This window comes from Tarenaya hassleriana, unplaced genomic scaffold (genome assembly GCF_000463585.1).
Source record: "Tarenaya hassleriana unplaced genomic scaffold, ASM46358v1 Cleome19, whole genome shotgun sequence".
In the NCBI taxonomy this organism is placed as follows: Eukaryota; Viridiplantae; Streptophyta; class Magnoliopsida; order Brassicales; family Cleomaceae; genus Tarenaya; species Tarenaya hassleriana.
In genome coordinates, this window is record NW_010965304.1 from 297049 (window position 1) to 309807 (window position 12759).

General features: G+C 42.4%; 3 protein-coding genes across 3 annotated transcripts; 2 read left to right on the forward strand and 1 right to left on the reverse strand.

Annotated features, from left to right (window-relative positions):
- Positions 1 to 757: 757 nt before the first annotated feature.
- Positions 758 to 5425, forward strand: LOC104810760 (pumilio homolog 2-like). Its single transcript, XM_019202254.1, has 9 exons — positions 758 to 766; positions 914 to 2964; positions 3062 to 3203; positions 3320 to 3427; positions 3527 to 3739; positions 3834 to 3944; positions 4161 to 4355; positions 4534 to 4708; positions 5023 to 5425. Exons 1-9 carry the CDS (start codon positions 758 to 760, stop codon positions 5061 to 5063), a joined length of 3045 nt encoding a protein of 1014 aa, XP_019057799.1. The 3' UTR covers positions 5064 to 5425.
- A 631-nt stretch (positions 5426 to 6056) lies between these two features.
- LOC104810761 (transcription factor LUX-like) lies at positions 6057 to 7451 on the forward strand. Its single transcript, XM_010537160.2, has one exon. It carries the CDS (start codon positions 6283 to 6285, stop codon positions 7213 to 7215), a length of 933 nt encoding a protein of 310 aa, XP_010535462.1. The 5' UTR covers positions 6057 to 6282; the 3' UTR covers positions 7216 to 7451.
- A 92-nt stretch (positions 7452 to 7543) lies between these two features.
- On the reverse strand, positions 7544 to 12371 carry LOC104810762 (pumilio homolog 2-like). Its single transcript, XM_010537161.2, has 9 exons — positions 12263 to 12371; positions 9967 to 12087; positions 9728 to 9869; positions 9504 to 9611; positions 9192 to 9404; positions 8988 to 9098; positions 8572 to 8766; positions 8227 to 8401; positions 7544 to 7926 (listed from the first exon to the last, which is right to left on the reverse strand). The coding sequence occupies exons 2-9, from the start codon at positions 11946 to 11948 to the stop codon at positions 7844 to 7846; spliced, it is 3009 nt and encodes a 1002-aa protein (XP_010535463.1). The 5' UTR covers positions 11949 to 12087; positions 12263 to 12371; the 3' UTR covers positions 7544 to 7843.
- Between the last annotated feature and the right edge of the window lie 388 nt (positions 12372 to 12759).

The window sequence follows — 12759 nt, forward strand, 5'->3', positions numbered from 1 at the left end:
TTCATAGGTTTTATATATGTAGAATATATGGTAATTTGTAGTTTTTTTCTATTATTAGTCTCTTTTCATAGGTTTTATATACATATATGATCATTTTTATATAGTTTTTCCTGTTACTAGTCTCTCTTCATTGGTTTTATAGATTATATGGTGAAAAAAAAGGTTGCACTTAGATTTGTTTCCATAAATAATTGTAAATCTTTATAAGGAATAACAATGTTTAAATGTGTTGTGAATAAATAATATAATCATTTGTATATATCTTCAATAATAATAGAGTGTTATATTGAAAATCCTAATTTCCATATTATTAAGTTTTTGAGTCATATATGATCATATTACTTATAGGGGTTATTTTCAAAGATATTCTTAAGGTTAAGGCGTAATTTTTTCGGAGACAAAAGCTTTGAAGAAATATGCATTTTGGAGGGGTATTTTTGTAAAAATATTGGCTGATGAGCTCCAGTTTAACCTCTCCATCCGTAGAGGCTACCAAAACCCTAAGGAGTGTTTTTTGCAATCTCCATTAGCCGCCCGTATTGATCTCCCTTGAAACCTCTTTTTTTTTTTTAGTTTCTCTCTCTATTTTTTTCTTGGGTTTTGTGGCGATCTAAGCTCACTCCGGTTCTATCTTGTATGGCACAATCACTTCACTAATTATTCCCCCTCTTTGCCTCCTTCCGGTTGTTGCTGCTTCAAATTTTGTTTCTTTTGAGCTTGTTGGCGTCTTGGTTATTTTTTTTCGTCTGTGGAATCGATGAACTGGGTATTGTTGTGTTGATTAAAGGTTTGATCTTTTGATATCAGGTTACTCAAAGGAGGTATCGCCAGCAGCTTACGTTGATTCTTAGGCAAATCCTGGAGGAAAAGTTTTGATTTTGAGGTTTCCTTGAGGTTTAGGTTGCGATTTTAGCTTCCGGGTAGTAATCGGCATTACCGTTGGTCAGAGGAAGCATATGATCAATTAGGGTTTTGGACGGTGTTGTCTGAATTGGGGAGAAGGCCAATGGTAGGTGCAGACGAAGGATCTTTCGGGGTTGATTTTGAGAAAGAGTTTGGCTTGTTACTCAGAGAGAACCGTAGGCAAGAAAGCGATGATCTTGAAAGAGAGCTCAACTTGTACAGGAGTGGCTCTGCCCCTCCTACTGTGGAGGGTTCACTTAGTGCCGTAGGTGGTCTCTTTGGAACTGGCGGTGGTGGAAGTGGTTCCACCGCTTTTCAGGGGCCCAGCAGGGGTAGGAATGAGAGTGGTTTACCTTCTGATGATGATTTTAGGTTTGATCCAGCTTACCATTCATATTATTACTCGAACGTGAACTTGAACCCTAGGCTGCCCCCTCCTGTGCTCACACGTGAGGAATTGAGGTACACACAGAGGATGAAAGGAGGGCGTTCAATGGTGGGTGGGATTGGTGATATGCGAAAAGTGAATCGAGCTGATACTGAAGCTGGTGATCGGTCCTTGTTTTCCATGCCTCCTGGTTTTGAATCGAGAAAGAGGGAGAATGACGTTGAGATGGAGAAAAACACTCGGGCCTCTACTGAGTGGGGTGGTGATGGGTTGATCGGTTTGCCTGGTTTGGGACATGAAAGCAAACAGAAGAGTCTTGCTGATATCTTTCAGGATGACTTTGGACGTGGTACTCCTGTAGCCAGTTACCCTTCTCGCCCCGCCAGCCGAACTGTGTTTGATGAAAATGCTGAGATTGCCGGTTCTGTTGACGCTGAGCTTTCTCATTTGCGTGAACTAGCCTCTGGAAGTAGCCTGGCCGGCACTGGCAGTGGGTCCCACAAAGTGCATTACGTTGGTGGTTCCTTGTCCAGAAGTGCCACTCCTGATCCCCAACTTGTTGCCAGGGTTCCTAGTCCCTGCCCTACACCGATTGGGGCCGGTAGAGCAAGTGCTTCTGATAAAAGAGAAGTTAACAGTTCTGGGTCGTTCAGTAACATAACTTCTGGTGTCAATGCTTCTTCCAATATTGCCTCTGCTCTGTCTGGAATGAACTTGTCAGGTAATGGTGGGCCAGATGGAGAAAATATGAATAAGTGGGATCTAGAGCAGAGACAGAGCTATATGCTTGCACTTCAAGGTGGTCATAATCAGATGAATCAACATGTAATGTCTAGGAAGTCAGAGCCCGGGCACTACCAGAAATCGGTTGACTTTTCAAACTCATCTTATCGTGGGGATAGGCAGCATGGCTTTCAAAAATCTGGCTCGTATTCCGCTAATTCATATATGAAAGGCTCTCCGACCTCTACTCTTAATGGTGGTTTAGGTGGTTACTCACTTAATCCGCCTGTTACTTCTATGATGTCTGGTCAGCTAGGAACTGGTAACTTTCCACCTCACCTGGAAAACGGAAATGCAGCTTCAGCTTTGGGGTTACAAGGATTTGACTCTAGGGTTCTTGGTGGTGGTTTGAGTTCTGGTCACACCGATAGAACGGCCATGGGCAGCTCTGCGTTACAGCATCCTTTTGTTGATCCACTTTATGTTCAGTACCTAAGAACATCTGAATATGCAGCCCAGCTTGCAGCTCTCAATGACCCAATGATGGATCATAACCTCTTAGGCAATAACTCTTACATGAACAACTTAGCCGAGATGCAGAGAGCTTACATTGATCAGTTATTATCTGCCCAGAAGCAACAGTATGTTGCTTCAGTCGGTGGCAAATACGGCGGTGGTTCTAATCAACGAGGTTATTATGGGATGTCGTATCCCGGGAGTCCATTAGCCAATCCCGGTTTACCAAATTCACCTGTTGGATCTGGCAGTCCCATGAGACATAATGACCTGAATATGTCTTATCCGTCCAGGATGAGAAATTTGGCTGGTGGATGGCACTTGGATGCTGGTTTTGATGAGGGTTTTGGATCTTCTTTGCTTGAAGAATTCAAGAACAACAAAGCAAAGTGCTTTGAGCTCTCAGAGATTGCTAACCATGTCGCGGAGTTCAGGTACTTACGAATCTTCAACTACTCTCTTCCCTTTTCCCTCTTTTTTATCGGTTGGTTTCTGATTTGCTTGTTGTTAAATCTGAATTTACATGAATAGTTCGGATCAGTATGGTAGTCGGTTTATTCAACAAAAGCTTGAGACTGCTTCAGTGGAGGAGAAAACCATGGTCTATGAAGAAATCATGCCACATGCTCTTGAACTGATGACTGATGTTTTCGGTAATTATGTGATTCAGAAGGTATGTATACATACATGCATGCATACATGGCAGAGACCTTGAGTTTTACAAAGTTTGTTGCTTTATATCTTCACGTCAAGATATTTATCGACCAAGGGACATCGTCTCCTTTGCAGTTTTTCGAGCATGGACTTCCATCTCAAAGGCGAGAATTGGCCGAGAAGCTCTTCGGTAATGTTCTGACATTTAGCCTTCAGATGTATGGTTGCAGAGTTATCCAAAAGGTAATGAGTTTTTCAATGTCAGAGCTATAATATCTTGAATATGGATACATTTTCAATCTCACGGTTAACGGCTCTTGCAATCTTGTTCAACCTGTTTAGGCCATAGAGGTTGTTGATCTTGACCACAAGATCGAGATGGTAAAAGAGCTTGAGGGTAATGTTATGCGTTGTGTAAGGGATCAGAACGGGAACCACGTCATCCAAAAATGCATTGAATGCATTCCCGAGGGGAATATCCAATTCATCGTCTCGACATTCTTTGATCAGATTGTGACTCTTTCAACACATCCTTATGGATGCCGTGTTGTACAGGTAAAAAAATGTGGATTTTACTGTCTCAATGATAAAAAGATTAAAACTTTTGCCCGACCCGTTCTCTTATTTTTTTTCCGGGATCTTTGTTCAGAGGATTCTAGAGCGCTGCAAAGACCAGAACACTCAGAATATGGTCATGGATGAGATATTAAACTCTGTTAGCATGTTAGCCCAGGATCAGTATGGGAACTATGTTGTTCAGGTACCTGTCTTCTATATTTATCGTGTAACTTAGCGTAAAAACTGATTCATATCCGGAAAAAAAAAACAATACTTTCATATTCTTGAGCTTCCTTTCATCTCGTTTTATTGTCTTTAACAGAGCATTTGTGTTCGTTATGTTCTTATATGGCTTTCTGATATAATAACTTCATTCTGAGATGCCTACTTATATGTGAATTTCGTGTGGGATAAACAGCATGTTCTTGAGCATGGAAAGCCTCATGAGCGGTCCATAATAATAAAGGAGTTAGCCGGGAAGATAGTTCAGATGAGTCAGCAAAAATTTGCCTCCAATGTCATCGAAAAGTGTCTGACTTTTGGCGATGCCTCTGAGCGTCTGCTGCTTGTTAACGAGATGCTGGGCACCACTGATGAAAATGAGCCTCTTCAGGTCTTTTCAGATGTTCCCTTGACTCAATAAACCGATGCTTTACGAATTTTACCCCGTTTATTCTGATTTTCGTCATGAATTCTCGTATAATCTTGCCTTGTCATGAGTGCGTTGAGTAGAATACTGTTTTCTGATGTCATTTTTGTTTTTTCTTTGCCTTTTTTTGTTTTTGTTTCAGGCAATGATGAAAGATCAGTTTGGGAACGATGTCGTGCAAAAGGTTCTGGAGACTTGTGACGATCAAATGAGAGAGCTCATACTCTCCCGAATCAAGATTCATCTGAATGCCCTTAAGAAGTACACCTACGGGAAGCACATTGTTGCACGTGTTGAGAAACTTGTCGCCACTGGAGGTAACGTTTCAGACATGCCTTAAATACTGTAGATGAATGCATGTACGTGCATGTATATATGGGATTACTCCTTGCGAATCCGACCCTTACGGACATATATACGCACATTTCTGCACATGTGAACGAGTGTGTGTATGTATGGTAGCAGTCTACTCGGTGTAAAGAATGTGTATTCGCGGATTCAGCAACTGTGAAAAGATCAAAACCACTCTCGGAAACAGTCTTTTGTCGGAGCTTGATACTGTGGGTAATGGGTTATCTTCATGGTCTTGAATCAAATACTGAAAGTCTGAAACTTGTGAATATGGTTGCAGAGCGGAGAATGGCTGCGCAGTCTCTGAACGTAGGAAGCTAAAGCCATTGTACAGTTAACACCGAGGAGGCTTTACTGTAAGAGAGAAAGGCCCTTTTAAGACCAAAACTGATTTCTCTATCCATCTTTGTCGTGAGCTGACTCGGAGACAAGACACGGAAGTGGAGAATAACTGAAGTTTGCTCTGTTCCTTGTCTGCTTCCTCCTCCTTGCTTCCAATCTCTGTACATTTTGTAGGGTTTTCCCATAGGCTCTATCTTTTTTTCCTTTTTACGTACACAAATAGCAGAGGCTTAAATCCGAATCTGAGTTTATATATAGAGAAAGATCAGAACCCACCCACTGTAAAAAAAACTCATGCTTGTATTAATCGTTCGAGTATGAAAGCTTAATGTCTTTTACTTTCAGGCTCTTATATATATATATATATTTATATATTTGTGTATTTCCGCATTATTATATAATCGATGGTTATTATTATTATTATATATTTCTTTCTTACAGCTAATTTACATATTGCAACTTGCCGATGATTGTTTTGCGTTAAACGTCAGAAGTCAATTCCTTGTTGTTCTGATAAGTGACGTCATGTCCTCGCCTCTTCATCGTTAGATTGATCCTCGATGCTTCCATAAATATCTTTAAACCGCAATCCAACGGCTGTGATGACGTAACCTCACGCATCTTCTTTTTCTTTCTCTCTCCAGCTGTCTGTTCACATCATCGGCCCACATTCACCCATTTTCTACCCTCTCTTTTTGGGCCCACAGGGCCACTTGAGTCGGTGTTTTCATGATTTGACAGAAACACCCTTAGGGCCTCTTACTTGGCCTCTTCTCGTCAACTTACCTGCAAACCCTTTATGCCCAGTCTGGTAATTTCATATTCGATCAGCTACAGTTGTGAGTACGGGTTAGCAAATATAGTCATGACGTGGCAAGTGGTGATTGGCAGGATGGACACGTGTCTCTCTTACAATGGGGTAGAGTGATAGATACTTAGAAGATCTTAAATATCTGGCTAACTCGTCCACGTTGGCAATAATCGGGCCGATCTAGAGTCAGATATTGCACTTTTTCTCTCCATCTTTTTTTTTTCCTGGGGAAAACGTTTCTCGAATTTTCTGGCCTTCCAAACAGGTCGCTAAGAATTTTCCGCCGTATTGCTGCTCCGATTTCTGATCCGAAATCTCATCGATTTTGAGTCTCTGAGTCAGGGGCTTCAAACCTCCAAGAAAAATTAGGGAGAAACGAGGGATAAAATGGGAGAGGAAGTGAAGATGACGGAGTACGAGGTTCCCGGAGACGACGGCTGTAATGAAGATAGGGTTGTGGAGTGGGAGATGGGTCTCCCGAGCTGCGAGGATTTGATGCCGCTGTCTCAGCCACTGGTCCCGACGGAGCTCGCGTTGGCTTTCAGCGTCTCCCCTGAGCAGAGCCGTACGATCCAGGATGTGAATCACGCGTCGCAGACCACGCTCTCCGCTCTTCGCAACGGCTCCACCGGAGCTCACGCCTCGTCGTCCAACAACAACAGTAACAGCTTCAAGACGACAGTCGCGGCGGATGAGGACCGGGTCGGGTCGGATCCGAAGAAGCAGCGTCGAATCGGAGCCACGGCGGCGGAGGAGGAGGCGGATTCGGGAACGGAGGATCCATCGGGGAGGTCGGTGAAGCGGGCGCGTCTGGTGTGGACGCCGCAGCTGCACAAGAGATTCGTGGACGTGGTGGCTCACTTGGGGATAAAAAACGCCGTGCCCAAGACGATTATGCAGCTGATGAACGTGGAAGGCCTCACTCGCGAGAACGTCGCGTCTCACCTGCAGAAATACAGGTTATACCTCAAGCGGATGCAGGGCTTGACGACGGAGGCTCCTTCCTCCGACGACCATCTCTTCTCGTCAACGCCTGTGCCTCCACAGAGCTTTCACGACGGCGGTGGAGCTTCCGGAAACATGGTGTTACCGATTCCCGTGCCGTACGGGGCACCACCGCCGACGATGGGTATGCAGGGATATCATCATCATCTTCACCGTCATAGTCATGGTCATGATCACTATCATCATGCCACCGGAGGCCCTGGCGTCTTTGAATTGAATCCATTTATGATGCAGCAGAAAGGCTGGACGGGGAATAAGTACGGATCCATGGCGTCCTACCCTTCTGTCGGCGGTGGTGGCGTGAATGACAAGTAATACGCATCCATGGCACCAGGATCGAGCTAATCTAGCTCGCGGGACTAACACTTAGTCCAGTTTCTGTGTGTTCTACTACAGTTAGATTCTTCTTACAGCATCCATCATCGGTATATAATAAAGCATTGGGCTTTTGTGCCTCTGCTGCTTCATTTTCACTCGCTCTGATTGTTTTCCACTCATTGGAATTGAAACTTATCATCACACTCGAAAGTAACTGAGGCATTAAAGCCATAGTCTTGGTGAGTGTTGTCTCTTGATGATATATACTAATCTATATGAAGTAATGCAGAGACGAACAGAGAAATATATGTACATATATATAAGAAGATCATGAACCTAACCCAAACGACTAATCCAAGCATTTTTTACATTGGGTCGGATCTCATCTTTCTTTATACGTATACTCAGTCTCCGATTTTCAGCCTCTGCTATTTATGTATGTAAAAGAATAAAGACGGAGCCTATGGGAAAACCCTACAAAATGTACAGAGATTGAAAAAAGGAACAGAGCATAGCAAACTTCAGTTACTCTCCACTTCTGTGTCTTGTCTCCGAGTCAGCTCAGCTCAGCTCATGACAAAGATGGGTAAAGAAATCAGCGTTGGTCCTAAAGGGCTTTTCTCTCTTACACTAATAAAGCCTCCTCGGTGTTGACTGTACAATGGCTTTGGTTCCCTACGTTCAGAGTCTGCGCAGCCATTCTCCGCTCTGCAACCATATTCAGAAGTTTCAGACTTTCAGTATTGAATCAAGGCCATGAACATAACCCATTATCCACAATAACAAGCTCGGGAAAAAACTGTTTCCGAGAGCGTTTTTGTTGATCTTTTCACAGTTATGCTTCACATGTGCAGAAATGCATATATGCATGTGCATACAGGCATAGTTCCATGTGTGCGGGTTCATCTGCTTCAAGGGACGGCTTCATAAGATGTAATTCCACATGTACATACATTCATCTACAGTGTTTCAGGCGTGAAATGAACATTCATGAACGTTAAACGTTACCTCCTGTGGCGACAAGTTTCTCAACACGTGCAACAATGTGCTTCCCATAAGTATATTTCTTAAGGGCATTCAGATGAATCTTAATTCGGGAGAGTATGAGCCCTCTCATTTGATCGTCACAAGTCTCCAGGACCTTTTGCACAACATAGTTCCCGAACTGATCTTTCATCATTGCCTGAACAAAAAGCAGAAAAATAACAAAAATGACATCAGAAAACATGGTATTCTCCTCAATGCCATTCATGACAAGGCAAGATTAGACGAGAAATAGTGACGAAAATTAGAATAAACGGGATAAACTTCGAAAAGTTTGGTTTTCCGGCTCAACAGAACATCTGAACAGACCTGAAGAGGCTCATTTTCATCAGTCGTGCCAAGCATCTCGTTAACAAGCAGCAGACGCTCAGAGGCATCGCCAAAAGTCAGACACTTTTCGACGACATTGGAGGCAAATTTTTGCTGACTCATCTGAACTATCTTCCCGGCTAACTCCTTTATTATTATGGACCGCTCATGAGGCTTTCCATGCTCAAGAACATGCTGTTTATCCCACACGAAATTCACATATAAGTAGGCATCTCAGAATTAAGTTATTATATCAGAAAACCAAATCATAACATAATGAACAGAAATGCTTTGTTAAAGACAATAAAACAAAATGGAAAGAAACTAAAGCTAAAAAAAAATGAAAATATCGTTTTTTCTCCGAATATGAATCAGTTTTTACGCTAAGTTGCACGATAAATATAGAAGACAGGTACCTGAACAACATAGTTCCCATATTGATCCTGGGCTAACATGCTAACAGAGTTTAATATCTCATCCATGACCTTATTCTGAGTGTTCTGGTCTTTGCAGCGCTCTAGAATCCTCTGAACAAAGATCCCGGAAAAAAATAAGAGAACGGGTCAGGCAAAAGTTTTAATCTTTTTATCATTGAGACAGTAAAATCCACATTTTTTTACCTGTACAACGCGGCATCCATAAGGATGTGTTGAAAGAGTCACAATCTGATCAAAGAATGTCGAGATGATGAATTGGATATTCTCCTCGGGAATGCATTCAATGCATTTTTGAATGACGTGGTTCCCGTTCTGATCCCTTACACAACGCATAACATTGCCGTCGAGCTCTTTTACCATCTTGATCTTGTGGTCAAGATCAACAACCTCAATGGCCTAAAAAAGTTGAACAAGATTGCAAGAGCTGTTAACCGTGAGATTGAAAATGTATCCATATTCAAGATATTTTAGCACTGACATTGAAGAACTCGGTACCTTTTGGATAACTCTGCAACCATACATCTGAAGGCTAAGTGTCAGAACATTACCGAAGAGCTTCTCAGCCAATTCTCGCCTTTGAGATGGAAGTCCATGCTCAAAAAACTGCAAAGGAGACGATGTCCCATGGTCGTTAATATCTTGACGAGAAAATATAAGGCAACAAACTTTGTAAAACTCCAGATCTGTGGCATGTATGCATGTATAAATATAGCACATACCTTCTGAATCACATAATTGCCGAAAACATCAGTCATCAGTTCAAGAGCATGTGGCATGATTTCTTCATAGACCATGGTTTTCTCCTCCACTGATGCAGTCTCAAGCTTTTGTTGAATAAACCGGCTACCATACTGATCTGAACTGTTCATGTAAATTCAGATTTAACAACAATCAGATCAGAAACCAACTGATAAAAAAGAAAGAAAAAGGAAGAGAGTAGTTGAAGATTCGTAAGTACCTGAACTCCACGACATGATTAGCAATCTCTGAGAGCTCAAAGCACTTTGCTTTGTTATTCTTGAATTCTTCAAGCAAAGAAGATCCAAAACCCTCATTCAAACCAGCATCCAAGTGCCATCCACCAGCCAAATATTTCATCCTAGACGGATAAGACATGTTCAGGTCATTATGTCTCATGGGACTGCCGGATCCAACAGGTGAATTTGGAAAACCGGGATTGGCTAATGGATTCCCGGGATACGACATCCCATGATAACCGCGTTGATTAGAACCACCGCCATATTTGCCACCGACTGAAGCAACATACTGTTGCTTCTGGGCAGATAATAACTGACCAATGTAAGCACTCTGCATCTCGGCTAAGTTGTTCATGTAAGAGTTATTTCCTAAGAGGTTATGATCCATCATTGGGTCATTGAGGGCTCCAAGATGGGCTGCATATTCAGATGTTCTTAGGTACTGAACATAAAGTGGATCAGCAAAAGGATGCTGTAACGCAGAGCTGCCCATGGTCATTCTATCGGCGTGACCAGAACTCATACCACCACCAAGAACCCTAGAGTCAAATCCTTGTAACCCCAAAGCTGAAGCTGCATTTCCGTTTTCCAGGTGAGGTGGAAAGTTACCAGTTCCTAGCTGACCAGACATCATGGAAGTAACAGGCTGGTTAAGTGGGTAACCACCGAAACCACCGTTAATAGTGGAGGTCGGAGAGAATTTCATATATGAATTACCGGAATACGATCCAGATTTTTGGAAACCATTCTGCCTATCGCCACGATAAGATGAGTTTGAAAAGTCCTCAGATTTCTGATAGTGCCGGGGCTCTGACTTCTTAGACAATACATGTTGATTTATCTGATTATGACCACCTTGAAGTGCAAGCATATAGTTCTGTCTCTGCTCTAGATCCCGCTTATTCATGTTTTCTCCATCTGGCTCACCATTACCAGACAAGTTCAATCCAGACAGGGCAGAGACAATATCAGAAGAAGCATTGACGCCAGAACTTATGCTACTGAATGACCCAGAATTGTTAATTCCTCTTTTATCGGAAGCACTTGCTCTACCGGCCCCAATCGGTGTAGGACAAGGACTAGGAACCATTGCGACAAGCTGGGGATCAGGAGTGGCACTTCTGGACAAGGAACCACCAACGGCTGCCACATAATGCACTTTGTGGGATCCACAACCGGCAAGGCTACTTCCAGAGGCTAGTTCACGCAAATGAGACAGCTCAGCATCATCAGAACCGGCAATCTCAGCATTTTCCTCAAACACAGTTCGGCTAGCAGGACGAGAAGGATGACTGGTTACAGGAGTAGTACCACGTCCAAAGTCATCCTGAAATATATCAGCAAGAACCTTCTGTTTGCGTTCAAGTCCCAAACCGATCAACCCATCCCCACCCCACTCAGCAGAGTCATGAGTGTTTTTCTCCATCTCAACGTCATTCTCTCTCTTCCTCGATTCAAAACCAGGAGGCTTGGAAAACAAGGACCGATCACCAGCTTCATTATCAGCTCGATTCCCTTTTCGCCTATCACCAACCCCACCCACCACTGGACTCCCTCCTTTCAACCTCTGTGTGTACCTCAATTCCTCACGCGTGAGCACAGGAGGAGGCAGCCTAGGGTTCAAGTTCACGTTCGAGTAATAATACGAATGGTAAGCTGGATCAAACCTGAAATCATCATCAGAAGGTAAACCAGTCTCGTTCCTATCCCTGCTGAGCTCCTGAAAGGCGGTGGAACCACTTCCACCATCGCCAGCTCCAAACAGACCACCTACGGCAGTAAGTGAGCCCTCCACAGTAGGAGGGGCAGAGCCACTCCTGTACAAGTTAAGCTCTCTTTCAAGATCGTCGCTTTCTTGCCGACGGTTCTCTCTGAGCAACAAGCCAAACTCTTTCTCAAATTCAATCCCGAAAGAGCCTTCATCTGCACCTACCATTGGCCTTCTCCCCAATTCAGACAACATCGTCCAAAACCCTAAATGATCATAGGCTTCCTCCGACCAACGGTAACGCTGATTAATACCCGGAAGCTAAATCAAAACTTTTCCTCCAGGATTTGCCTGAGACCTACGTAAGCAACCGGAGATGCCTCCTTTGAGTAACCTAATATCAAAAGATCAAACATTTAATCAACACAGCAATACCCAGTTCCATTCTATCGATTCCACATAAGAAAAAACAACCAAGACGCCAACAAGTTTTAAAGAAACAAAATTTGAAGCAGCAACAACAGGAAAGGCAAAAAGGGGGAATAATTCGTAAAGTGATTTTGCCATACAAGATAGAACCAGAGTGAGCTTAGATCGTCCAAAAACCTAAAAAAAAGAGAGAGAGAGAAACTTTTAAAAAACAAAAGACGGCTAATGGAGATTGCAAAGAACACTCCTTAGGGTTTTGGTAGCATCTACGGATGGGGAGATTAAACTGGAGCTCATCAGACAATATTTACAAAAATACCCTCAAAAGTGCATATTTCTTCAAACAAAGCTTTGGTTCAAAAAATACGCTTTAACCTTATGTAATGAGAAATGATTAATTATCAGAAATAAAAAAAAATATTACGACAAAAATTGAATATTTTGGATTAATAATTAATAATAATGAAGATATTTGATAAGATTTCATGGTATTTTACTAACCAAAATACGAAATTAGTAAAATATATAATAAAAATATTACCAAAATTATATAATTCTGCGAATAAATAGATATTTTTAGAAAAGTATGTTAACAGTTACTTACATGTTAATAATAAAAGAAAAAAAATACCATACC

Excerpts from the sequence above, each read along its gene's own strand:
- LOC104810760 (XM_019202254.1), top strand. Across the intron at positions 2,965-3,061 it reads AACCATGTCGCGGAGTTCAG|TTCGGATCAGTATGGTAGTC; the intron begins GTACTTACGAAT and ends TTACATGAATAG. Across the intron at positions 4,356-4,533 it reads ATGAAAATGAGCCTCTTCAG|GCAATGATGAAAGATCAGTT; the intron begins GTCTTTTCAGAT and ends TTTTTGTTTCAG.
- LOC104810761 (XM_010537160.2), top strand. The coding sequence starts at position 6,283 with ATGGGAGAGGAAGTGAAGATGACGGAGTACGAGGTTCCCGGAGACGAC.
- LOC104810762 (XM_010537161.2), bottom strand. The coding sequence starts at position 11,948 with ATGTTGTCTGAATTGGGGAGAAGGCCAATGGTAGGTGCAGATGAAGGC. Across the intron at positions 8,402-8,571 it reads ATGAAAATGAGCCTCTTCAG|GCAATGATGAAAGATCAGTT; the intron begins GTCTGTTCAGAT and ends CTTTTTGTTCAG. Across the intron at positions 7,927-8,226 it reads GAAACTTGTCGCCACAGGAG|AGCGGAGAATGGCTGCGCAG; the intron begins GTAACGTTTAAC and ends ATATGGTTGCAG.